Source organism: Larimichthys crocea, chromosome III (genome assembly GCF_000972845.2).
Source record: "Larimichthys crocea isolate SSNF chromosome III, L_crocea_2.0, whole genome shotgun sequence".
In the NCBI taxonomy this organism is placed as follows: domain Eukaryota; kingdom Metazoa; phylum Chordata; class Actinopteri; family Sciaenidae; genus Larimichthys; species Larimichthys crocea.
The window spans coordinates 36,267,045-36,292,588 of record NC_040013.1 but is presented as its reverse complement, the minus strand read 5'-3'; the positions used below and the strand labels follow the sequence as shown (position 1 = coordinate 36,292,588).

The window sequence follows — 25,544 nt, the reverse complement described above, 5'->3', positions numbered from 1 at the left end:
GTGGATACTAGCAAATGAGAGGAAGTGGATTTTTTTAGCTATGTCCGACACAAGTGTGTGGGTGGCATAATTGTCATCATGGGTGAGTTTAGTTGTGTCAGCTGGTCTACCACTATCGTAATAGTTCTTCGACATACAGTATCTGCTTATTTGGTAAGTTTAGAGTGTACTGCCTTTTTATTTACACATAGCACAAATGTTATTTGATAATTAATTGATTGATTAATTCAATGTTCAAAATACATCGACCTACAGAGGATTGAGAAGAAATTCATGTTAAAGACATTTACCCATAATAAAATAAGGTAAATGGTAGAAGGTAGGTAAAAGGTAGTCTGATATTATTAAACAAATGTTGACATATTTGAACATAGATCAGTGTGGATGAAATAATATCTAAGTTGGAGTCTTGTAAAATGAAGAATCATCATTTGTTTAAACAATACAGCACTAAAACAACATGCAGTAGGTGTCGTATTGGTATGTTTATGAATGTCTGATGTGAATTCTTCAGCTGCCTAGCTGGATTTCCCCAACTTCCTGATTACAAATGACCTCATCTTTGTTGTTCCTCATGAGAATCCTTGTGACAAATGTCTCAACTTGAGTAAGTGGATGTGAAATTTATGTCAGTCGATATGATCGAAAGAACTTTTTACTGAAAACCTATTTTTAATACCTTTTGTTATAGCAAGAGTGAACACACATGGAAATCCAAACAGTTTTAGGGAGGCTCAGTGAATTAGTGAATTAATTAGTAATCATTTAGTTACCAAAAGGAGATTACATGAATGTGTGTAATGTGGTTAACAACAGGTTTTCCAACTTTCAGAGTCAGAAACTAACAAATGGCTTTGACGTTTATTGTGTATTTGGTGTAGTCTGTTATGTCAAACAGCAATATTATGCTAATAGATCAATGGTTGAGCATATGGGAACAAACAATATAATCATGATCTCATGGGCATCTGGGCGTTCAAGCCACAACACTAAGGGGAATGTGAGGGGGTGCTTTGTCCAAACTTTGTTCGAGGGGATGCCTCAGACTGGGATATAAAAGTAACATTGTGTTGTGTATGCATGAAATAAGCAGAATAAACAGAGTAAACCAGACTCAGTGTTCACTCCAGCAGGTTTTTATTTTAGTGGAGAAAAAGAAACAGTGGAAATGAACCAGACTGTGTAAGTATAAAGTGCACTAACAGTAAATAACACTGTCATAATAAATGTTGAAACAATAAATAAATAAAAATCCTATTTACAATAAAAAACAACTTCTTCCAGTTTGTGTGTACCAAGTGTAATCTGTCTCACAATACAGAACAATTAGACACCAGATGTAGTTAGTGCATTTTTATAAATCAGACAATAAAACTTGTGATTCATCCAGCATTGCCTTAAGTAGTTAACACAGTGTTGTTTCATTAAAAATAAAGACATGTTATCTCACAGTGGTCGTAACTGTGAAGAAATGACTTTTGGTTTCAAAATAAGACAGCCCTTGCAAAACATCAGGCACATAAATCAAACACACAAACACAAAACCAAACAAGCAGGTATTATTTCCCCTGAAGTAGAAAATTACCTCATAGCTGCTCTAACTTGCTGGCTCAGAATCACAGCAGTTCATAACGTGGTTCTAACAGTGGAGTTTGTATTACCAACTGCAGTTTGATGTATCAGGATCTCAGTTTCTCCTGAAACTAGAAGATATATCAGCCATGTGATGCCAGCAACACAAGTAGCTTTCTCTGAATGTACAAATCATACACTTTTTGAATGTACTCATTTTTGTACATATGGTTTGACTCCTGATAATGCTCTTAGTCAAGCCTACAAGAGGCAGTAATAAAAAAGTAACAGTCCTGTAAATATCCCTCTGCTTAATATGCCTGTGTCTTCACCCCTGACAGAGAACGTCAGTCTCAAACTGCAGCAGCTGTCCCATGAAGGCCAAGTTCGGGGAGATGACGTGACGCCGCTGCTTCACAAAGTCAAAGGCCTCATCCAGCTTGACGCGCTGTGTGTGTATGAGGTAAGCCAGACAGATGGTGGCAGAGCGAGAGATACCTGCCTGGCAATGCACCAGCACCCGACCACCACTCTGCTTCACTGAGTCTGTAGGCGGAGCGGAAAAAGACAAGACGGAAAGAGGAAGAGAGATTAGTACATTATGCTCCATTTCACATCAGACATCACTGTGAATGTTTTACAAGCAGAGAGCTTTTAACAGTTTGACTGAAGGAGCAATCTAACCAGAAAGGAAAATGTTATTATTCACAACGCTCATGGAAACTCAACTAAAGTTATAAACTGATGTTTTGAACTCAGCTTTGCAGGGTCAAAATAAGCAAACAGAATGTCAATAAATGTTGCAGCTTGTGTAACATAATCCAGTTGTTTTTGTAATCAGTTGGTCTATAAACCTCAGATTGTGGATTATTGTGTACAAGCTTCTTTTATGTTTCTTCAAGTTAAAAAAAAAATGGCCTACTTAACTAAGACAAGACTGATTAACTGTGTTCACTAACTTTGTTACATTACAGTGAGCACATAATGACTGAACTTTAATTTTAAGATTACACTGCACACAGGTTGGGATGTTTTAAAAGGAGAAACTCACCGATGAAGGCGATGGCTGTGGAGAAGCAGGCTCTGATGTCTGCTGCTAGGTTGTCCTCCACAGTGAGCCGGAGGTACTCGAACTCCCCCTCGTAGATGTTGGGGCATGTGGAGGAAACGTTGAGCACAGCTGTGATGCCTGCTGCTGCGAGGGTCTCTTTGCGGGAGGAGTGGATGGCACTGCCTAAATACAGGAAGGGCAGCAGCTCCACTGGACCATCCTGTAATTTACAAAATCAAGACAGAGTCCACGTTTAACATGAAGAATAATCACTATGCAGTTTGATCTTTTTTGTGATGCAAACTCTACTTATAATTGTCTATTAGCTCTTATAAAAATGAATTTTATCTTACCCGATCATATGCTGGTGTCCTCCTACCCGTCACCACTGGCTCTGGTTCCACTGTTGAGATATGTTTGCTGGTGGAGTTGGAACAGAGATCTGGATAGGCCTCTGAAAATCCCTCAAATCCACCTAAATGGAGGTCACACTATTAGCTAGGTCACCAAAAGCTTCATTCAAAATGTGTCTAAACAGAAGAAGAAGTAGCAGCCTATATGTACAGTTTAGATTTATTTAGATAAACAGTTTATATTATTAAGTTGGATTTTTACAAGCAAGTTATAATCATCAACCATATAAATAAAAAAATATATTTGTATGCTTAGTTGGTAGACATGAGTAGCTCATGACTTTTTCTTGAAAACTCAAAAATTTGATTTAATTAGATAAATAGACTGAAAATGTTTCATTACCTTGCAGAAAGCAGAGCTGCGTTTGCACTTCGTTCTGCAGGGCTGTGAGCAGCATCTGGGCCACGCTCTCTGCCTTCAGCTCGGACACGGAGCGGCTCCTCTCATCCACCACCACCACCGGGGACAACTCCCCGCGCCGAAGCCGGCCCAGGAGCGCCTTATCCGGGATGAGCCACTCTAGAGCCACCACTGAACCCTTGGATCTACGACGGAGCATTGAGTTCCAGTTGACGTTTCCGGAATCGCAGATGTGGGCAAAAGAAAAATCAAGAAAAGGCCTGCAGTCCAGCACCACACACCCGGCAGAGGTGTACTGGTCCCGGGGTGTCCTGAGTATGTGAACCAGCTCGTTGCCAGTTATTTCCAAAAGCTCACTGTTAGACATCATGGCTGACAAGGTGTAGTTGAAAATAATTTAAAAGTAATAAATAATAAACTATTTGTTCTTAACAAAAAACAAACAAAGAATAAAAAACCTGACTTTAGTTGTTTTGTCTTTGTAGATTAATAAAATCTACTGTAGATGTTTGCAGAGAGCAGTTGGTGAGCTCTCCGTCAGGTCTGGTAAATTCAGCTTTAGGTTGAGACTTTCATTTGTTCATTGATAACAGCTGTCAGAGAGGCGGGGTCGCCCCGCCTTGTGTTCCAGTGGAGGAACAACGTCAGAGACGGAACCACCTTATTTGGTCTGCTTGCCACTCCTCATATGGACATTGACGTCAAACCTAATATTCCTACCGCGCACGTGGTTTGGGGTTATCCCGTGTTTTTGTATTGAATGACGTTATGTCGAGAGTTCAAACCCAACCCTCCCTACTCAGTCCTGATCCAGCTGCCTTCAGAGGAAAGAGTGAGGGCTGAGCTCGGTTATTTGGGTTAGATTAAACCTGATCTACTTAAGACTATTGCTTCCGTTTTTTGCCCCATGCAGACCACAGACAAAAGTAACAGCTTCCTTTAAAGGTTTTAACGCTCTGCACTGATAACAAGCCAGAACAGACTTGCTTTATTTCTGCTCTGCAGAGAAATCTAAAGCACATTATAACATATCACACTGAAACCCCCCCCCCCCCAACAGTTTATATTAAAGGCATAATTAGGGTATGCTGTGCGAGGCCCTATTGGATTTCGAATGTTTAAAAGTAAATCGCATTTTAGACAGCCTATATGTACTCAAAAACTCACAAAAATTTGCCTGCCCCCCCCCCCCAAAGTCTGGTATAAAATTACGTATTTCAGTCACACATCTCGCACATGGACGTACAAAAATGGCTCTACAGCGCCACCTAGATGTATGTTTTCGGAGGGGCCCCTCGCCATGGTTTCACCAACGTGTACGAAATTTGGAGGGAGTCCATTTTGTTCCAAATTTGGCCGTTTCGTGTTTTGGGGGTAATTTCCAGGGGGTTGTATTTGAATGAACTCCTCTTAGGGCTTTCATTCTATGTGTTTGAAACTTGCCGTGTGTGTTCTTAAGGCCTCGACAATGAAAAGTTATCAAAATCTCAACTTTTCATCAGAGCGTCAAAGTCAACGGTGCCGATTTTTTTTTTGGGAAAAAAATGTGACTCCATTGACTTTTTGGCTGATTTTCAGGCAAAAGTGTTGGCCTTTCATCTACTTTCTCGGAACGAACTTCTCCTAGGGATTTTATTCAATTGACTTCAAACTTGAGTGGGTGTTTTCATATCGACTTCCTGAGTAAAAGTTCTCAAAATTATGAATTTTGGGGAAACTGTGTGGGTGTGGCGATAAAAAGATTCAAAGAAGAAATCGGCAGGAAGCACCTTCTCAGAGCTAGCTGAAACTTCTTGTGGTTATTAAGACCAATATTATGCACATTTCGACGCGAGGGCCCGACCATCGCTGCTTGCAGCTTTAATTACAGATAGTGTTTCTTTTGATGATACAGGCATATACCAGTTATAGTTTGACCGCACACACATTTCATTTTGTACAAAAACAAGATAGAAATGTACTAAAAATAGTCCCAAAATTATAACGGAATAACCTTTTTTTTTCATAAACCTACACATTTTACTTACACTCAAATGATACAGCTGGTGCTGGTCTATATTTTTGTAGCTGTCAACAAATCCCATGAAAAGACCAAAACCAACAATGTGTTATTTTAGTCCACTGAAGACATCTATCTTTAAAAACAAGTCACAAATAACTACATTTAAAAAAAAATCCCTCAGCTGTGGATTTGGTGCACTAGTGAGTATGTGGGATAGATTTCAAATAAACTACAGCACCTTAGTTTACCACAATATAGCTCATCGGTTTATTTTTAATAGTTAAAAATAGAGTTCTTTAGCACAGACGAATAAGAGCTACACAGACAATACTTGTGAGAGTGGGAGTGTAGGGATGGGAATCGAGAACCGTTTTTTTGTGTTTCAATTCCATGGAATCGTTTGGCAGTTTATCTAACGATTCTCTTATCGATTCCAGATAGCACGAATTACGTCATGTAACTTCCCCAAGAAGTCACGCGCGCTCGATTCCAGCAAGCATGACAAATTACGCCACATAACTCACGCAAGTTTCGCACCTGCAGTGCAATCAGTAGTAAACAATGGCACCCACTCGGTTCAAACGCTCCAAAGTTTGGCTGCATTTTACCAGAAAAGATGGCAACAGTTACATATCGTTACTAGGCTGTGGGCCTCTTTTGACCTCGCTGTTGGTTTTGTAAGGTCGTGATACTTCTAACTAAACAAAGTTGATGCTGATCAAACTGTTCTCCTTTTGTTCCCCAAATGAGAGACGATAAGAAAATCAATAAAGAATCAAATCGTTAAGCAGAATCGATAATGGAATCGGAATCGTAAAAATCTTATCAATTCCCATCCCTATGGGAGTGTGGAGTTGGGTATGCAGGACTCTCTTAAAACCTTCTATGACTCTGTAGTGGCATCTGCAATAATCTGTCGCCTGTTGGGGTGGGGAAAGCACAGAGAGGTCCAGCTCTGTCCTGGACTGACCCTTAGACTCCATAGCGGAAGCGGGGGAGAAGAGGATGTTAGCAAAGCAGACATCCATCATAACCAGCTCTGCTCACTTATTTAATTTATAAGTCATTTCTTTTCTTTTCTTATCTTATCATATCCTAATTTATTGTTGGGTCTTTTGTTGGAATTGTTAAAGACAAATATTACATAGAAATATTATAATATAGAACATTACCAGACTGATAGTATTATTTATTATTTATATTGTGCTTAACCTGAAAAGCCAAATATTAGAGACAAGTCAGTTCAGCAAACAAGATATTCCATTGATGCTTAAGGCAATTTTCCAGTTATTATTATTTTTCTGTCGGTGTATAACTGGTTTTAAATAGGCGGGGCTCAGGTATGTTATAACCTGCCCGTTGTGTTCCCTTTTTGTGTGCTGATGTATCTGACATCAGCACCTGGAAAAAACATGGTGTCAATGACGTCATCTGACTGTATGACTACACTTCCCTTATCTGGCATCATCATGTTTGTAAGGCTCTATTGTAAAATTGTTAGGTACTTCCATGCTCCATTTATTCTATTCATATTTGGTTTTAAATATTTATATACTTTATTGTCTTTGCATGGAAATGTGTGACCACAGTGTGTACAAAGCCTCACATACATGTAAATAATTACGCCACAACATAACCACAAAAATAAACATTCAGTACAGCACAGCACATTTTTCCATCCATACAGCTCTCAGCACATGACAGTTACCGGGGTGTTTTGTTAAGAGATGCTATGGCAGAAGGGACAAAACCCTTGCCATGGCGTGCCCCTCAACAGGCCAGCGACCTGTATCTGCAATCAGATGGGAGCAGTGTGAAGGATGAGTTGCTCTGTGTGTAATGGCTTTACTGTTACTGTGAGAAGTTGGTTGTGGGGAGAAAAAAACAAAACAATATTTGAATCAGAATCATGTGATGACAGTTTTGGGTGACAATGTCATCAGTCAGATGTGATCAGATGTGAACCATGCATCCCAGATGATGCAGAGAAGTGGTAGTAACTTTTTTTTTGCTGTGAATGTAGTCTTTTTTTGTGTTTTTACTTGAGTTGTTTTGAGTATGATTTGTCTCAATCCTACATGAGTAATGTTTAAGTCAAACACCGGTTATTCTAACTGAGTGGGATACTGTAGACGTCCCTCCACCCCAACACAGGACACTCATTGCCATGTTACACACAGAAAAAATATACTTTATGTGCGGGGTGGGCTGTATAAGGTGGATTATGACGTCTCTGTCTTCATTTCCTCACATTGAAAACACTTTGCCCGCCCACACACATCTCCCACTCAAACCTCTGACTTCACTTTCTTCATGTTCCCACTTCCCTCTTCCCCTTCGCTCACCACTGCCTGCTGGTTCCTCAGCAGCACTCCCACTTTGTCGTGCTCTCTCCCTGCTGAGGCTGCAATTTCAATCCACAGCAGTACACCCTCTCTCTCACACACACACTTTGGTATGTAGTTCATCATGGCTGTCAGTAGAGCCGCTGAGCATGCATTTACTGTAGCCAAAACCTGCACTTTAGGCTTAAACACACACATAAACCCACAGTGGAGAATTGTAAAAGCCAGTGTCTCTGTATGGTGGGTGTCTTAAAAGAATGTTGTTGTTTTTTCAACTTTCGCCCCCATGTCAGCAGGAGCCAGACAGGAAACAGAACCGCACATACATCCTGTCACCATCCATGCAGACACACACACCAGCATACTCTATTACTACACTATTTGTCATAGCTCACAAACCCAATAGACTACTTCAACATTTTTTATCAGAAATTACCCAGAAAAACCTGAACTGAAACTGATTAAATACTTCAGAGTTGGCTCGATTACTGATTTCCTGGATGTGGTGACTCATAAATAATTAGTAACTCTGTTTCATTTTCATTTAGTTAAACTGTTTAATTCCTACGTATGTTAGTAAATTAGAGCGTCATTGGAGGCAAAGAGTCTGCCAAGAAATATCTGGCCTGACACAATGCTGTGTCTGAACTTGAGGACAATAACCTTCAGCTGTCCCACCACTGGAAACAATGTGCTCACAAAACAGGCAACAGTGAGCAGAAATATGACATGTGAGGTGATGACGAGGAAGTGGTGGTGATCATGACAAAACTTGAATAGAGGTGACTATTTTTTTTTTTTAAATCAGAAGCAGCTTATGCCAGACTGTAGGCAGACAGAAGTGAAGAAATACAATGTCTGGTAATGATGTAAGACACTGGTGACTTCAGAATGATAAGAACACTTGTAATGCAAAAGTTTGCTTACTCAATCTCTCTGAATGAGTATATCGGTAAATAAACTTTAACAAAAATCATGATGAAGACATCTGGTGCTAGCCTTTACCCCATGCCTCCTCCCACAGGGGGATTATCCAGGATTAATTGGATGTCTGGGGCTATTAATTTCTGTACAAACACAGTAATCCAAAGATTTACTTCATCCCTGATTTCTCTCATAAATGTCCATGTGACACTCCATTCAGGGGGAACATGTCCATGCTGGAGTCAGATCGCTGATGTGTTCTGGTGGGCTGGTCCTCAATGTTACGGAAAGCTGAGTGTTTTCTGGGGGATTTTTGTGTGTGTGTTCTGTGCTCTGGGTTTATTTCACCACAAACTTTTTTTTTTCATTTTATGAGCGAGTATTTTGAGCCATCGTGAGTCACTACCTTGAGTTTGATTTTCAATGTTCAGGATAAAAAATATATTTATCAAAAACATCAACACATCCTATAAGCTTCATAAAGCCACAGTTGCTTACATGTTTTGTCACTTCCAGGTCATTTCTAGAAATGATTTGGTACTTTCTGCTAGAAAATGTGTGTAAATACGGACGGATTAAGACCTTCCTGTTATTAAAGAGTGTACTTTATACAGTATCTTCTTCATGCCGTGTTTTGTGTGGTTTTTTCCTCCTTCCTCCATCTTCATGGCTCCTCTGTGGCTCTCCTCTGATTTACCATCATTCTATGAAGATCACAAAAACAATACTTACTAAACACATCACCATATATAACAGCAAATAACAGAAAACCCGCCCCTTGTGTGACCTTTATGTCTTTGTGTGTGTTATTTTTTGCAGCAATAGCTGACATCACTTCCTGGAAGAAGTGATGACACTCTCAGAAAAAATATGTTTGTGGCGTCACCTGTTTATTTATCTATTTTAGTATAAACCATAGCCTCATAATTCATGATTAAATCCTCAAACTACATGACCACAAGGCCACTTCCTTCATCTCCTATCATTAGTTTGCTTGCTTTGACTGTTACGCATCACCTCTTTTACCTCCACCCTTCCTGCTAACCTCTTGTCCTCTCTTTTTGCCCCATCCACTCACTTACAGTCTCTCACCTGAGGACAACTGTGAGGCCTACGCTCGCTACCAGACTCAGAGCAGTTACTGTGGCAATGACTGACGACAGTAGGCCCTCAGTGGGTTCAAATAGTGAGTAGTCGTCTCCGTGAGGCAGGGGAGGCAAAGTGATGATGGGTCGGTGAGTCTGGTCAGGCAAAGGGGCAACTGTGAAGGAGGATGAAAATAACAGAGAGACTCATTAACATAGGTGTAAAGTTATGTTTGTGTAAAGGAAAATATAATGGCATAACTGTACACCCATCAGTTTGCCCTAGATGGTGTATGAGCAGGGGGATTTACATGATTTTGCCTGACACCCACATTCAAACAGACACACAGTGGGCCACAGACTCCCTTTACAAAATGTTTTCTTTTAAAGAGTCTCATATTTAAGATTCATTTTGTTAATTTAGCAGGTTATTGTGAGAACTGTAGGCATTAGGTACCAGTATGTAAACTGAAACCACCTTTTAAGAAGTATTTTTATGCATCCTCTGGTTGGGATTATTTTATAAGACAATTTAATTTACAGTATACACTCTATTTACAGTATTAAGTTCAGCATTTTTAATACAGGGAAACCGGATGTGCTTTTGATTAAGACCCATACAGCAATCAGGAACATGTATTGAAGAATAAACTAAATAAAGTACAAGAAAGCCCACATAGCAACATAAGACAAGAGAAACACAACCCACCATCCTAAAGAAACGGACACACCCTGCATGCACCCCACAGACACAAACCACAAACACAGACACAGTAACAAGCTATGCGACTTACAAAACTTTGCTTGGAACCCTCCTGGATATCTGTTAATATCCCCTGAATGTGCTTGAAAAGTAAGATTTAGGAGCACTAGTACTGAAATACTTAAAACTGGGACATTTGTCTTCTTGAACAGTTTCATAGAGCTTGATTTAATGCCATTTTTTATAGCTTGTGTGGAAGCAAAGGTGGTAAATTAACTAGGATGTTATGTCGCCGTTTGCCCTTTCAGACTTGAGTTATCAGACAATTTTTACTGTAATGACGTATTTACAAGCTATACTCTACCAGTGAGTAAGAAAGTGACTCGGTAGAGGACAGTTCTATTTCGGTCCTGCAGAGAGCAGCGATATGTTCCTTGTTCATCCACATGAAGCTGATTTAAGACCACAGATGAGTCCTTTGTCACAACCAAGGGTTTGAAGTCACTCTCATTCAGCTGCACACACAAATTAGGAAGTGAGTTGTAAGTAGGCGTAAAATCTGGCAGACAGTTATATGCATATTCATGATGATACTGTACAGCTATATATAGGACTACATGTGAATCAGGAAGCATGCAAAGAGGTTAGAAATTTAGATTGCTGCAACTTTTTCTTATGTTTGTGTCATTATCTGAGAAAGAATCAGTGTTCGAGAGACCTTTTCAGTTCTTGGCACACCAGGGGCCCAGGAGTAGTGATACTCTGGTCTTTCTATCAGAAGGCGATGCCATGGGAGAAAACAGTTCAACACCACCTGGCCTCCTTCCTCAGCTTGCACTGGATACTCTGAGAAAGGGCCAGGAGAGAGATGCTTCATTCATTTGCATCCGGATTACTTGAATAATCTTTTTATTAGCCATGCACATGGACCGGCAGCAGCAGTGCCTTGCATAGGCAGCATGTACTCTGCACTCCCAGCATATAGACATGACTAGCCCCCTCATCCACTCACCAACAACATGCACACACATACATCACACAAAGTAACAAATAAAAATATACCACCACAATCCTGCTGGCCAGAGGGAGAGGGACAGATGTATATCTTGTAGCGGCAAGAGAAGCAATCCATTACTCTTCGTCTCAAAAGCCCTGAAAACCATATCACACACACACATGCAAACACACGTGTTCTTGCATTGGATATATAGTATGTACACATTGTGCTTTTACATGGATTTACACAGACACAGAGGGAAGGATCAGAGCAAACAAACTTACCACACTTGTTAGGGCAGATTCCTGAGAGAGAGACAAACAAGTGATCTGAAACTAATGCGTCTTGTACACAGCAATAACTTACACAAAGTGCCCTGCCTCATACTGTGCAGAACACTTACGCTTATTTATGTCAAATACCATCATGGATGAATGTGTTCAAGTGTTTCTCTAAGATCTTCCTGCCCTTCTCCATGATCTGGATGGCTTCAAATGTTACAGATCCTTTTAAGAAAGAACAGAACATTTTTTTATGTTTGTTATGATTATTGTGTCATATGTTAATACATTCAGTAATGCTTTAAGGGTAATCCTAATGATCTTAACACAGTTTCAAAGTTTCAAACTACTGTATATCCTATTGCAATTAATAATCATGTTAAAGTTTTTTCTCACCAGTGTGCGGGGTTTTCAAGAAGACGTTAAATTCACTCTGGTACTCAGTTCTGGCTCTGTACAGAGTGGTGGGATCTGTGCAATGGTAAACACACAGTATTTATTTTGTTACTGATTTTAATATTTTACAGTTTAGGCACCTCACTTGTATTTTTATGCAGAACTAAATGAAGGCCATAGTAGTAAAAGCTTCATAAAAAAACTGGATCGTCTGACAATATTTTAGAAAGAATTATCATTATGCCTTATCATATTGTGCTAAACTAGGCCTTGATCTCACCAATAACTCCTTTTCGTTGGCGGCTGGTATCTTTGTAGGTCACATAGGCATAGTCACGAATCTTTTTCATTTCAATCTGGTTGTCCACAGTGGGAGCAGACAGGATATAGTCCTCATGAAGGAGCCTGATCCTGCGGTCACACTGCAGACAGGCAGAGGCTGCAGGAACACTGCAGAGCAGGAACAACGACATCAGCAACATCCCCCCTCTGCACGCTGAACCTGCACATCAGAATGAGTCACTTTCAGTCAGTGCACGTTCTGAAACAGAGTTGTCAAGTATTATTGGTGCTGCAAACACCATTATGGTATTAATACTTTGTACTGCTTCCATAAGTAAAAGTGTCACTCCCATAACTCTTTTTCATCAACAGGCCATATAATGGACAACCTATTAATGAAAAAAATGCTTCTGCGTCCATGTTGGGCTAATGTTTTTATTCTCTTGATTAGTAACAAATACCCATCACAACTTCAGCAAGCACAATCTGTCTAAATAACAATTGAAACCCAAAAACTATTCAGTTGACTATTATGACAACTGAGAGACTGAAAGTGGTGAATGCGAAAAATATGTTTTTTTGTTTAAACAATTAGAGTAACTGAAAATTCTCTCAATCAACAAATCAGTTACACAACTAATTAACTAATTGGCACCTCTCCAGCTACCAGTCCATCCTCCATGCTTTGGTCCACGCAGGACTTGAACAGGCCACCCTCTGGTTCCCAAGCCAATGCAGGGCTTTTTCATTTCCATCCATTTGAATTACATAGGTTTAATATAAATTAACTAATAAACTTAATGTGAAGCAAGTAATAAGATTTATGTAATAGTACTAATATACTTAATGTGCTTCCACTACACAGTAGTGCAGTAGTAGCAAGGTTTATGCATTCAGTATTAATAGAGGCAATTTATTTGCCCAAACCCAACAGTGAAAATGAATGCAGTCATTTTGAGTTTATTGGTACTATAAGATAATTTATATTAAAACAATGTAATTGAAATGGATGGAAATTTTTATATGTAATTGAAATGAATAAGTGACCTAAAGATTTTTTTTTTGAGTGTAGCACTTGAATATAGTTGACACATCTTTGTCACTTGCGCAGTATATAGAACATTTATGCATATTTTTCATATTCTATGAGCTGACCGGTTCTTCTTGTCTCTTTCATTGTATTGTTGACACCGTGTTAACATAGATATGACAAATAAACCTGAAACTTGTTGGCAGTACCAGATGGCTATAGGCTGATAAACTGAACGGTAATGACAAGAATATCCGCATGACCAAAGAAGGTAAATAAGAACAAAAATTAGAGCCGTACACTTCCTTTACCTTTCACCTTTGTAATTCATCTTCTGTGTTTATAGCTTGTTGCTGTCACCCAGTGGTAGAAAGCATGTCACAGTCACATCATTATTATTTGCTCTGAGTAACCTCACCCCTGTAGTTTGTTGTGCAATCTTGTTTCTGTGCCAGCTTATTTGGTACAGAGTCCAGGGCCGGTCAGGTTCTGCAATTATTAACCTTATTATATAAACAAACCGCAACAAAACTGTCTGTTCACCGTAAAAAGCCGCCAAAGACAAATGTAGCTGTCACAAAGGCTAACGCTATATCCTCAATATTTGGGGGATTATAAAAAACACAAACCTGTTTTGATATTTAAGTTGTTTCCATGGGCAACATGAACAATTCATGATAAAAAAAAATTCTGGAGTGACACTTCTCACACTACATTTCCCAGAAGCCCGTCGGATGGCGTAGCGTATGAGTGACAGGCCTATTGACGAATCAGCGTTTAGCTCGTTCCGTGTTGGGCGTGACTGTGAAACTTTAAACCTCTCAGCTGCGCAGTGGGCTACTGCGCAGCCTGTACACACTGACCCTGTGGAGCGAGAGCAGCATCTTTGCTCAGGTACAGAGGTAAGATAACTCTATTTTCATTAACCACAGCGCTGTAAGTGACAGTAAATGTGTTATGTAACTTATTCTTTATAAGTATACTTATTGACATAGTTAACACAGCCTTTACATGACGGATTTGCGACCCAGTTCGTGACAACTGGTATAGCCGGTTTCTGTTGTCCCGATCCTGGATAAAGCGTCGACAGCCGTGTGGACGAGTGTTTGTTTGTTATCGATCAGGCACAGGCACATCGGAAATGTTTGGTCAGTGGAGCGTATTTATTTTTACAGCCTTTAATGTCACCTTGATACTGTTGTGGAAAATCACTACGGCGCTGTTCCTGTCCAGTGGTCGTCTCAGCAAAGTCAAATGACGGTGTTTGCAGCCTGTTCTTGTAGGTATTTGGCTACAGTTCACAGGTACTAAGGAGGAAACGTGTTGTCGGTGTTTATGAGTGTGCCAGTCCAGAATACAGCCTAATGCAATGCACTGCACCGACCAGAGAGCTGCTCTCTAACAATAAACATTTCACATTTTGGTCCCACAAAAATTAAATGTCTTCTGGTCACAGTGTGTAGATTAATTTAAATGCTTTGTTCAGATCCAAAGATCAAATCAAATCAAATCAATTTTATTTGTATAGCCCAAAGTCACAAAGTACATTTGCCTCAGAGGGCTTTACAATCTGTCCTTAGACCCTCGGTTCGAGTGATCCTTCTAGCATCTCCATAAAAGATTCTAATAATATATACTTTAACATTTTAAAAGCAGTGATGGCACTGTTAAAGGTCCAGTATGTCATTTTTAAGAATATATGTTTGAAGGATGCATTAGTATGTTTTCATCAGTGTATAATCACCAGAAAATAAGAATTGTTGTGTACTGAATGAATGAGCCCTTTATATCTACAGTAAGAGCGAGTTCTCTTCCATGGAGTCCGCCATGTAGAACCACCATTTCTATAGAGTAGACCAGACCAGAGCAGACAAACCAAACTCTGATCTATGGCTTTTTGCTTTTAATGTGAGTTTTTCTTTTCATACACACTGGACCTTTTTTTAAAACAATTGATCTGATCACAATAAACCAAGTTAAATATCCTAACCAAGAAGTGATCTAGAGCTAGAACAAAGTAGAGTTAAGTTATAGCATTTGGTACAAAATACATGGATGAATGGAACTTAAATTGACTATATTAACAAGATAGTACAGTTTAGTCTGTAAGTGCACATACAGAGGACATAAAGGATCCTATTCCAGCCTTGTGTCTCGTGTAAACAGGCATAAAGAGGACGTCATGTCACACAGCAGTCTGTCTGTGAAGGACTAGTTTAAGAACAGGAACACTGTTTCTGCAGAGTGTGCATCTGCAAGGTTTCCTTTCCTCCCTGCTGCTGCATTGCCACTAACCTTCATCAGAATAAACTAAGAGTGTTGAGCTGGAAGATAATGATACCTGTCGGCAGGGTAAATATGGTTCTGTTGTGGATGATTGGCCTGCGCTCGATCTGAAAACTGCAGGTTTGCTGCACAGTTATTTGAGGGCTGCTGCTCTTAAACAGTATTTACTCATGTCCAAAGTGCTCTTACCTGAGAGATAAATGTCATTGAACCACACTGACACAGTGTCTGTACTTTCTCTGATCATAGCCTGGTTTTATGCTGTCATTGGTACTGTCACCACCAGTGGCTACAGAGCCTGGCTTCCTGCCATTCACCAGAGTAAAGCTTCTGTGATAGCTCTCTCTCTCTTTCTCTCTCTCCGTCTGCTGGATACTGCTGCTGAACTGTGGTGCACTTGACAACATGTGCACACAGCACAGTAACACGTAGCTTTATTGGACACATTAACCACAATGAATACACTAGTGTTACAGATAAAAAAAATTTAGACGATAGTCGAAAACAGGGGGTGAGTGATGAATGTCTTTAAAGCTCCAAAGCTATTTATAACTACAGTTCCTGGAGACTGTAAGTGGTGATAATTGGCTCTAAAATTAACTTGATTGTCAAGCAAATGAAGTGAGCAAGTGATGGGGCTTACAATAGACCAACACTGGATTTATATGTCTCAGACTGATAATTTGAATTTAAACTAGTTTGACTACAATATATATATTTTTTTGCATTGCATATACACAGTTTATTAGTATCATTTAGGATGGAAGACTTGAAGTCAAATGCAGACAGAGACAAGTTATCAGAGCAATAAAGCCTGAGTTGGTTTGAAAAGCATCTGAAGTTACACTACTGGGCATCACATCATTTATACATTGATGTACACCCCTTGTCATTCTCACTTACAAACGGTCGCCTCAAGTTGCCTGCTACTCTCTGTTTGTTTTGTTCTGATAAGGGACATCTCTGTTGACAGCTAGTTTTATCTTCAAACAGGACTGTGTGCACACACTGCTAGGGCGGGATATGTGGTCAACCCATGAATAGAAATGATATTCAATAACATTTTTGACATTTGGTTTTACACACTCTGCCATACCTGAACTGACTGCTGATCTCTGTCTGCCTCTGTCTGTCTCACAGGTTTGGACAAATCAGCCCTCATTCAGAAATGGAGACTTTGCTGAAGTTTGGCAGGTAGACATCGGGCTTTCTTCCGCTACTGCCATTGTGAAGAAGATATATTCAACACAAGTTAGCTGACTTGCAGCTGTCCAAACCTGTTGCCTGATACACCTTGCCTGCCCTCAGCATGTATCAGATTGTTCCGGTGGCTCCTGGGGAGCAGCAGACAGCTGGGGGAGCAGGTGGTTCTCCACTGAAGAAGAAACTGGCTCATGAAGGTCGGCCTCTGGTCATGGCAGGCATGTTGGGCTGTGTGTTTGTGCTGGCTGCTGTGGTTGCCTGGTGCTACTACGCAGCGTCCGTCCGTAAAGCCCAGCTGCTGAAGGCTGAACTGTTGGACCTCAACAAGGACGGTTTTATTATTCGTAACCAGGCAGGGGCTGTCATATTCAGCATGACCTTCAGGTGAGTTTGTTGTAGCATTATTGGTTAATCTACTGTCCTGAAAATCTTTTTGACTCATTACAGTAATATATCACTTTTAGCATGAATTCATATAATGTGTTATAGGTTTTACTTGACATTTACCACTTGGCTGATTGGCTGAGTTCCTTACAGGTTGTGATTTCATTTAGTTTATTTAATGACTTGCTTCAGAGCAGCAAAAAAGATGCATTCAGTTGGCTAAGGAGCACATAGAATATTTTCAGTGGACTCTGACCGGGCACAACAAAGACGGCTGGCACAGGCCGGGACATGATAGCCAAGAGAAAGGAAGGGCATCATAGAGGCAGACACAGTGTGTAGAGTAGGAACATTTTTCACATAGACCCTGTGAATTAAGGATTTATTTCCAGTGGAAAGACTAACCAAGAGGTTTTGTTTTGAATTGTGGTTAAATTATTACACCATGTGCCACACCAGCCAGTGCTTTTGTTTATTTAACACATTTCTGGGCTATTTAATTGTTCTATTTCATCACAGTGTTGTTTATATAAGTGGGTGATTTCAATACAGTGTGGTAACCACTGCATTCAGATGCAGTGCAATGGGCCTTTGCTGCAGGGAAGATTCTTAATTCTACAATATATTCAACACTTGATTTGGAATAAACAAAAACAAATTTGAGCTTACTTTGACAACCCGCTATGAAACATTACCCTCTTCATTTTTTTAATGTCTAACAGTTTTTCGTTTTTCTATTTTGTAACACAAGAGTAATATAATCAGTAATGCTTTACACAGAGTAACAGAGAGGGTAATAGAAATTGAAGTGGAATAGTAAGAATGGAATACTGTTAAGTAACTTTCATGTGAAAATAGTAGTATGATGTCATATTTTGAAAGTACCTTGATTATCCTGCTGATGCCATGACTATTTTAGAGCAATCAAAATAGAAAGTGACCAGAAAAACACTAACATTTGTACATTGTAATGTAATCCAGTGTGTCCCCATAATAAGAACTTTGCTTGTGAAACAGCTAGTACATCTTGGCTAACAACGTTTAACATAGTGTATATCACTTATTTTGGCCTCAGCACAGTTGTTTCTCTTTTGTGTGCTGAGCCATACTAAAAAACTGCATTATGTGGGTGGATAATGGAAAGTCAGACGAGACAGACACATGTTTATACCCTCAGGAAAGACTGATTTAGTCATGTCCTTTATCAGCAGAGCTCACACTGATAGAATTAGCCGCAGTACAAACCTTGCACTTCCACAGAAATACAGTAATATGATTTGAAATAGAATGAGAGAATCCATGATATGCATGCTATATAATAACATACAATACATCTGTCTTGTGATTGCATTTATTTCTCTGCTTATAGACACAGTCATTATGGAGAAAGCTTCATACCTTTCAGCAATACCGAAATATAACTTGCTAATAATATTGGATTGCTAATATAGGCTCACTGGTTAGTACTGTCCTCAACGGTTTATTTATATTTCCATGCCCTCTGTCCATGCTCCGTCCCAGGTCTGGCACCCTGGATCTAGACTCCTGTTCAAAGGAGGGAAATATTCTGAGCTGCACTCAGTCAGATTCTGGCAAGCTCAACTTCTTCATCCAGACGGTTCGACCAAAGGACACAGTGATGTGTTACCGTGTTCGCTGGGAGGAGCTGCAAAATAAGCATTCAGTAGAGCATGCCATGGCCTATAATGACTCTCATTGGTATGGAGGAGCGGAGACAGCAACACAGTACTGGCCTGTGAGGATCCACGGCGAGGAGAAACCACAGCCTTTCATCACCAGTGATGTCTACTCAAATCGTAACGCTTTTGGGGGAATCTTAGAACGGTATTGGCTATCCTCAAATGCAACTGCCATCAAGATTAATGACTCTGTACCATTTCATTTGGGCTGGTCAGAGAAGGACGGGACACTCAGGTTTCAGGCTCGATATGAGGACTCTCCCTTCAGACCACCAGAGGGTCAGCAGGCCTTACCTGAGCTCAGCTATAGAGTGTGTGTGGGTTCAGATGTTACCTCTATTCACAAATACATGGTGAGCATTGTTAAGATGGTGAGAGAAAAATCACATGTCTTATTTACTATGTGTTTACACTATGTATGTTTAAAAATAGTGAATTCAAAGTCTGGAGCTTTTGCTAGTTGAGATTCTTTGGGGCAGGTAGGAATTGTTGCTTTTACACTTACCGACAAAGGCGCCAAGAAGACACTCACTCACAGACTGGCCAAATTCAGAACCAGTTTGGAAAGCGTTATACAGCATAACAAAATTAACTAAGAGTAAAATTGGAGTGAAGATGACAAGAAATACGTGAGCCAATATATCCGAAATATTTGAGCTAATTTATTAATCAAAAGGATCTCCACAGCTTCTCCATTATTCTTTTCTCTGTTTTATATTATTATAATAGGAATGTCTTTGGGCTTTCTGTTGATTGGACAAAATCAAGACATTTGAAGATTTAACCTTGGACTCTCAATGTAATCAAACAACTGATTAATCAGTAATGATTAGTTGCTTTAGTAACAAGGACAGAGTCTATATAATATATAAAACAGGTATATAATATAAGTATTTACAGGAATAGACTGACATTTCTTATCAAATATAATGACCCTAAAGCTCTGTACACCTGTAGTAAGACTATTCTCTGTATGCATGTGTTTTGCACAGGTGCGTCGATATTTCCCAAAGCCCATCAAAGTCCCATCTCCTGAAGTGTTCAAACAACCATTGTGGTCCACATGGGCTCTCCACAAGACAGCTGTAACTCAGGAGAAGCTGCTTCGTTACGCCTCTGACATAACTAAGCATGGCTTCACATGCTCTCATCTGGAGCTAGATGACCGCTACACTGCAGACTATGGAGAGTTTGACTTTGACCCACAGAAGTTCCCCAATGCTAGCGGTATGTTTGACGAACTAAGAGAGGACGGGTTTCAAGTGTCGCTCTGGACACATCCTTTCATCAACTATGACTCCATTAATTTTGGTGTTGCTGTGGAGAAAGGACTGTTTGTACGGGAACCGAGCGGTGAGCTGCCTGCTCTCGTTCGCTGGTGGAACGGCATTGGAGGAATCTTGGATTTTACCAACCCAGATGCCCGTGAATGGTATTCCTCACATCTGCGTATGCTCAAACAGCGTTATGATGTGACGTCTTTCAAGTTTGATGCAGGAGAGACCAGCTACCTCCCACGCCAGTTTAGCACCTTGGTCCCACTGTCTGATCCCTCAACCTTCACACGACGCTACTCAGAGATGGCCATACCGTTCAGTGAGCGTGCCGAGCTCAGGGTGGGTTACCAGAGTCAGGACGTCTCCTGCTTCTTCAGGATTATCGACAGAGACTCTGTGTGGGGTTATGAGCTCGGTCTCAAGTCCATCATCCCGACCGTTCTGACCATTAGCATTCTGGGCTACCAGTTTGTCTTACCTGATATGATAGGAGGAAATGCATACCCCAACCGCACTGCAGGTATGGTACTCCTTGACATATAGCTACAGAGAATTCTAGAGTTAAAATTGAGATCTGTTAAAGACAAATAGACATTTTAATTTTTAATATAAGGCTACAATCTGACAATTGTGTTGTATTTAAGGTGGTTCAGATGGCAAAAATAGTCTGCCAGACCGAGAGCTGTACATCCGATGGTTGGAGCTCTCTGCTTTCATGCCTGCCATGCAGTTCTCTATACCACCGTGGGCCTATGACAGTGAGGTGAGCAGTGGATTTTTTTGTATTGTATATTAATCATATCTTGTAATCAGCCTGAAAATCTCAGTTGCTTTTTAAATTGAAAGGCGATTTCTGCTAACCAAAGACTCGCTGTAAAATGCTCTCTTTGTTTCTTAATTTAAAAAAAAACTTTATTACACATTACAAGTGGTCACTTCACATGCCACACTGCAGATGCCAGGTGAAAACTGGCATATATGCAATATCTATCAGTAATTAAAATTGTAGGTGATTATTGGGCTAGTGTATTATAATGCAGCAATTTATGTAGCCGTTTTTAGTGTACTAACATTATTATAGAAAAAAAAGATGAACAATTTAATGATTATTACAATTATTGCTATATATTGTTAGATTACATAAACATTCCTTTATATGAACATCTGACCCTTTGCCCCCAACTACACATCCTTTAATAACGTGTTTTGATGTCAGAAAAAATAAATAAATTCTCAGTCTCCTAATTCACCAACCATCATGCTCTGCTGTGATGCTAACACTGTATCTTTGTGGATTCATCTGCAGGTTGTGCAGATAGCGCAGAAGTTCACAGCGCTCCATGAGAATCTGGTGGCACCAAGGGTTCTTGAACTAGCAGGCGAGGTGCTTGATACGGGGGACCCAATCATAAGACCCCTCTGGTGGATCGCCAATGACGACGAGGCAGCCTATAAGATTGACTCTCAGTTCCTGATTGGAGATGACCTGATGGTGGCTCCAGTGCTAGAGCCAGGAAAGCAGGAGAGGGACATCTACCTGCCTGCAGGACGATGGAGAAGCTACAAGGGGGAACATTTTGATAAAGGCCCCATGTATCTCACTGACTACCCTGTGGACCTGGATGAAATAGCTTTCTTTACATGGGTTCACTGAAAACACGAAAGAATTATTACACAAACACATACAGGGCTTAACAGATTCATTAGACCACCACCCAGTGTAAAGTTTATGCTGACCTAAATTAACAGCATTTGTAATTACCAAAATCATTTTTTATGTTTCTGTAATGATTAATACACCAGTATTTAGAAGCTTTTTAACCAAAATGATATTTTTAATGCTAAAATATAATTATTATTACTGTTTTACAAAAACAAAAGAATATTTACTTGCATTCCTGAACAGAGGAATTATTAGTTTTAGTAGTTGTATGTTATGCTTGATTAATTTCTGACTTCTCAGAGAAGCCCAGTGTGCCGGCTCAAATTTCGGTATAAAAAGGTGAATTTGGTTTGGAATTCCTCATTCCTCTTCAAAATGGTAAAACGTTGAGAGCTCACTAAAAATGAGTCCGCATTTAAGCACTTCATGATGCTTGATGCTCTCTGAGGTCTAATAAATTTGTTAAGCACTGTACAGACCCACACACAGTTTGCACATGTACATTCTTGTGAGCACACATGCCAAGAAATAGCAGGAGATGTTTGTTTTTCAAAGGGAAATGACCACTAGGGATCTGCTGCCACAGCAGAGTGATTTAAAAAAAAAAAAAGTAAATCATGACCTCATGTCTCCTCTGACCTGCTCTTCTTCTGGACATTTGCCTGCAGATTATAACCGTCCATTCAAAGAATTGAAATGAAACCTGTATTCATTTCTGATTCTTTTGTTCCATATTTAAGCTGAGCCTCATCCTCATGTGCCTTCCACAGCCAATAGTAAAACCGATATCAGATTGTATCATCACAACAGTCTTCCATCTAATGGACATCTAGATTTTTAGTACCACAGCTCGAATGGTTTTGGTTTTAGGGTGAGAGTGAATTTTATTTCAGGATAAATTGAATAACTGTGCAATAATAAATAAATAAATAAATAAATAAGCACCTTGATTGACACTGGAAATAAATATGTACTTTGAGCTGGACAGATGCCCTCCTGTTTAGTGGGCATGCCTCACGTCAAAATAGTAACTGTTGTTTTGTGAAAAATCTCTGTGCTTCCGACTACCTAACATGCATTCATTTGCATTGCACTGACAACGACATGTAACTCATTTGTTATTCACTTGCTCTTTATATTAACTCTTTTCTTTAGATTTGTGGATAGTATCCATTATACTGTATATACTGTATATTTATGTGATTGTGGGTTTGAATTTGGGGTACTTGTTACGATCAACAGACAAATATTATTTTAGCATTTCTTGACCTGTAATGTCATTTCAGTGCCAAAATCAATTTACTGCTCTACACTGTTTGTCAACTGCACAAGTTACATTCACAGCTCAGGGTAGATTTAAAAGAAAATATTTGTTCTGTTATAATTAAATTTGCTGATTAACAGCAAGAAATAGATTTATTCTACTTATACTACTGGTTTGCCTTGTAAAACATTCTCAAAGATGCCATATTTAAGTGCTGTCCATGTCTGCCTTGTGACTTTATTTGCCTTATCAGCTCAACCAAGCTATGCCAGCATTAGCACAGAGGACCGGTATAGTAATAAAACACTCACCTCTGATATGCTTGATGCTCTGCACCTTCATGTTTTTAAGGACTGACACTGCAAAGTAGACAGTGAGTTTTAACTAGACACCTGCTTTTGTATACATGTCTGTCTGCTCTTACACAGTGATTGCTGGCATGAGAATAAAGCACACTGCTTAAGTCATTTAAATGCCTTGTCTGAAAGTGAGAGTCGACCCTATTTTTAAATTTTGTTTAAGTTCCTACATCTAGAAATGTTATGAAATGAAGTGAAACATACTTGCTGTAAATTGCTTGTCTTGTCTTCCTTGCTTGCATTCTTGATAATACCACCAGGTGGTGCCATTAGACAACATTAGAAATGTTCAAATCTTTGCTTCCTAAATTAAGACAGCAACATTTCTGAAGAAAATACCAGTCAAAAGTTTGGACACGCCTTTTCATTTAATGGATTCTCCACTGTAGATTCACACTGAAGGCATCATAATAATAAAATACAACATATAGAATTCGGTGCTAAATGCAAAATATGTTTTAGATTCTTCAAAGTAACCACATTTTTCTTTGATGACTAAATAAAATGAATTGGCCAATGCTTTACTGTTAGAAGTTTTTATGTGTAATCTGTGCTGGCAGGTCCACTGTGACCCAACATTTTTAAATGCTAAATGGAAGTGTTTGTTAATAGCTATTGATGAATACTTCCTGCATTATGAAGATAGACTGCCAAAGAAACATGAAATGTGGTTGTTGTACATTTTCTGTACACATAATGAATGGAGGGCAAGGGATGAGAGTTAAGGGATCAAAGGAGGGAACCAGGGCGTAATTGAGACTCTTGAGGGAGTCATATCTCTATTGCTCTATGGATTAAGGTCTCAAGGCGAATGAGTAGATAAGGTGTGCTTTATTACTTTAGGTATGGAAATGAGATTAGTTCAAGGTGTGTTTTTTATGAAAACTAAACTACATCCACTGATTATTGACAGAGGTTCCAAAGGTTACCCTAAAAGTGAGTTGTTGTTGTAGCCATTAGCCTTTTGTATTAGCAATAGATGTCTTCTTTTGTAGATCTTGTCTTCAATTTATTCACCTGCGTAGATATTATTCTCAGTGTGCCATATATAAGCCATGTGTCCTGATTTTTTCATTTCCATCTCTAAAAAGAAAGTATAGCCTGCAAAAAAAGACAAAGCAGCAGGTCCAAGTTCATCCAGTTAATCGTTTCTACAGAGCACACCTTAAATATTGCTGGTCTACTTCAAACTAACGATCAGGCTACTTTAACTTTGGGCCTTAGTGTCCCTGGTATTACATGTGTAGTACTTCAATCCACATGCTATACAGGAGTACAGTCACACGGAGTTTAAGATACACAAATCTAAATTGACATTTTCACAAAACGCCATAACTTTGAACAGATGTTTTTATGTTTATATGCACACAGACACACACAGATGCTCATCACAAAAGATTCAGGTACAACAGAAAGAAAGAAAGCAACAGAACATGAAAAAGGAAAAGATAAATAATTTCATTATTATTTAAAATAAGTACTCTACAACAAAGTTAATTCATTCATTTTAAAAAACTAAAATAATGATCACACTACTTTAACTTTAACTAACTTCCTGGTTCCAAGAATTTTTACACATTATCAGCAATGATTTCTTTGAGTTGCAGTGTCAAGCCAAAATCCTCCACTATGCTCTACTACTCCCTCACTCCGAGGTGAACCGAGCTGCAACAAAATCACAATTGTTAATGATCCTGCATGGCTCCACAGTGGTGAATTGAGGTCCTGACAGAAACATCTTGGAACAAATCCTCTCTAAAAGACCCCTGACTTTTACTTATACTTGGCTACACCTGCACACAGAAACAACAAGGGGAGAGGAATGTGTGTGTATGTAAATATGTGAGGAATAAAAACATGTTGCTTACCTGTAGACAGAATCAGCATCAGGACCAGAACTCCATAAAACTTCATCATGACCGGTGAGAACAGGTTTGTGAGAGGAGAACCGGAGGGAAGATGTCAA

At 39.5% G+C, this 25,544-nt stretch overlaps 3 protein-coding genes across 10 annotated transcripts; 1 reads left to right on the top strand and 2 right to left on the bottom strand.

Moving 5' to 3' along the window:
• Positions 1-1,114: 1,114 nt before the first annotated feature.
• Positions 1,115-3,975, bottom strand: dusp2 (dual specificity phosphatase 2). Its single transcript, XM_010749557.3, has 4 exons — positions 3,380-3,975; positions 2,977-3,098; positions 2,624-2,843; positions 1,115-2,118 (listed from the first exon to the last, which is right to left on the bottom strand). The coding sequence occupies exons 1-4, from the start codon at positions 3,765-3,767 to the stop codon at positions 1,901-1,903; spliced, it is 948 nt and encodes a 315-aa protein (XP_010747859.2). The 5' UTR covers positions 3,768-3,975; the 3' UTR covers positions 1,115-1,900.
• Positions 3,976-9,255: 5,280 nt separating this feature from the next.
• On the bottom strand, positions 9,256-14,178 carry izumo1 (izumo sperm-oocyte fusion 1). 7 transcript variants are annotated; one of them, XM_019264488.2, is made up of 11 exons: positions 14,072-14,163; positions 13,861-13,931; positions 12,411-12,632; positions 12,131-12,205; positions 11,876-11,959; positions 11,738-11,758; positions 11,519-11,608; positions 11,175-11,302; positions 10,821-10,971; positions 9,761-9,929; positions 9,256-9,372 (listed from the first exon to the last, which is right to left on the bottom strand). In XM_019264488.2, exons 3-11 carry the CDS (start codon positions 12,610-12,612, stop codon positions 9,333-9,335), a joined length of 960 nt encoding a protein of 319 aa, XP_019120033.1. In that variant the 5' UTR covers positions 12,613-12,632; positions 13,861-13,931; positions 14,072-14,163; the 3' UTR covers positions 9,256-9,332. The 7 variants fall into 7 exon arrangements, with proteins under 7 accessions (XP_019120033.1, XP_027131083.1, XP_010747856.1 ...); XM_027275282.1 differs by having other exon boundaries at positions 12,411-12,580; positions 14,072-14,161; XM_010749554.3 differs by lacking the exon at positions 13,861-13,931 and having other exon boundaries at positions 14,072-14,178.
• Positions 14,179-14,285: 107 nt separating this feature from the next.
• Positions 14,286-23,692, top strand: LOC104933997 (myogenesis-regulating glycosidase). Of its 2 annotated transcripts, XM_027278003.1 has the most exons (7): positions 14,286-14,344; positions 16,869-16,922; positions 17,037-17,315; positions 18,837-19,368; positions 20,008-20,812; positions 20,937-21,055; positions 21,599-23,692. In XM_027278003.1, the coding sequence occupies exons 2-7, from the start codon at positions 16,897-16,899 to the stop codon at positions 21,944-21,946; spliced, it is 2,109 nt and encodes a 702-aa protein (XP_027133804.1). In that variant the 5' UTR covers positions 14,286-14,344; positions 16,869-16,896; the 3' UTR covers positions 21,947-23,692. The 2 variants fall into 2 exon arrangements, with proteins under 2 accessions (XP_027133804.1, XP_027133805.1); XM_027278004.1 differs by having other exon boundaries at positions 14,318-14,336; positions 16,869-17,315.
• Positions 23,693-25,544: the final 1,852 nt, after the last annotated feature.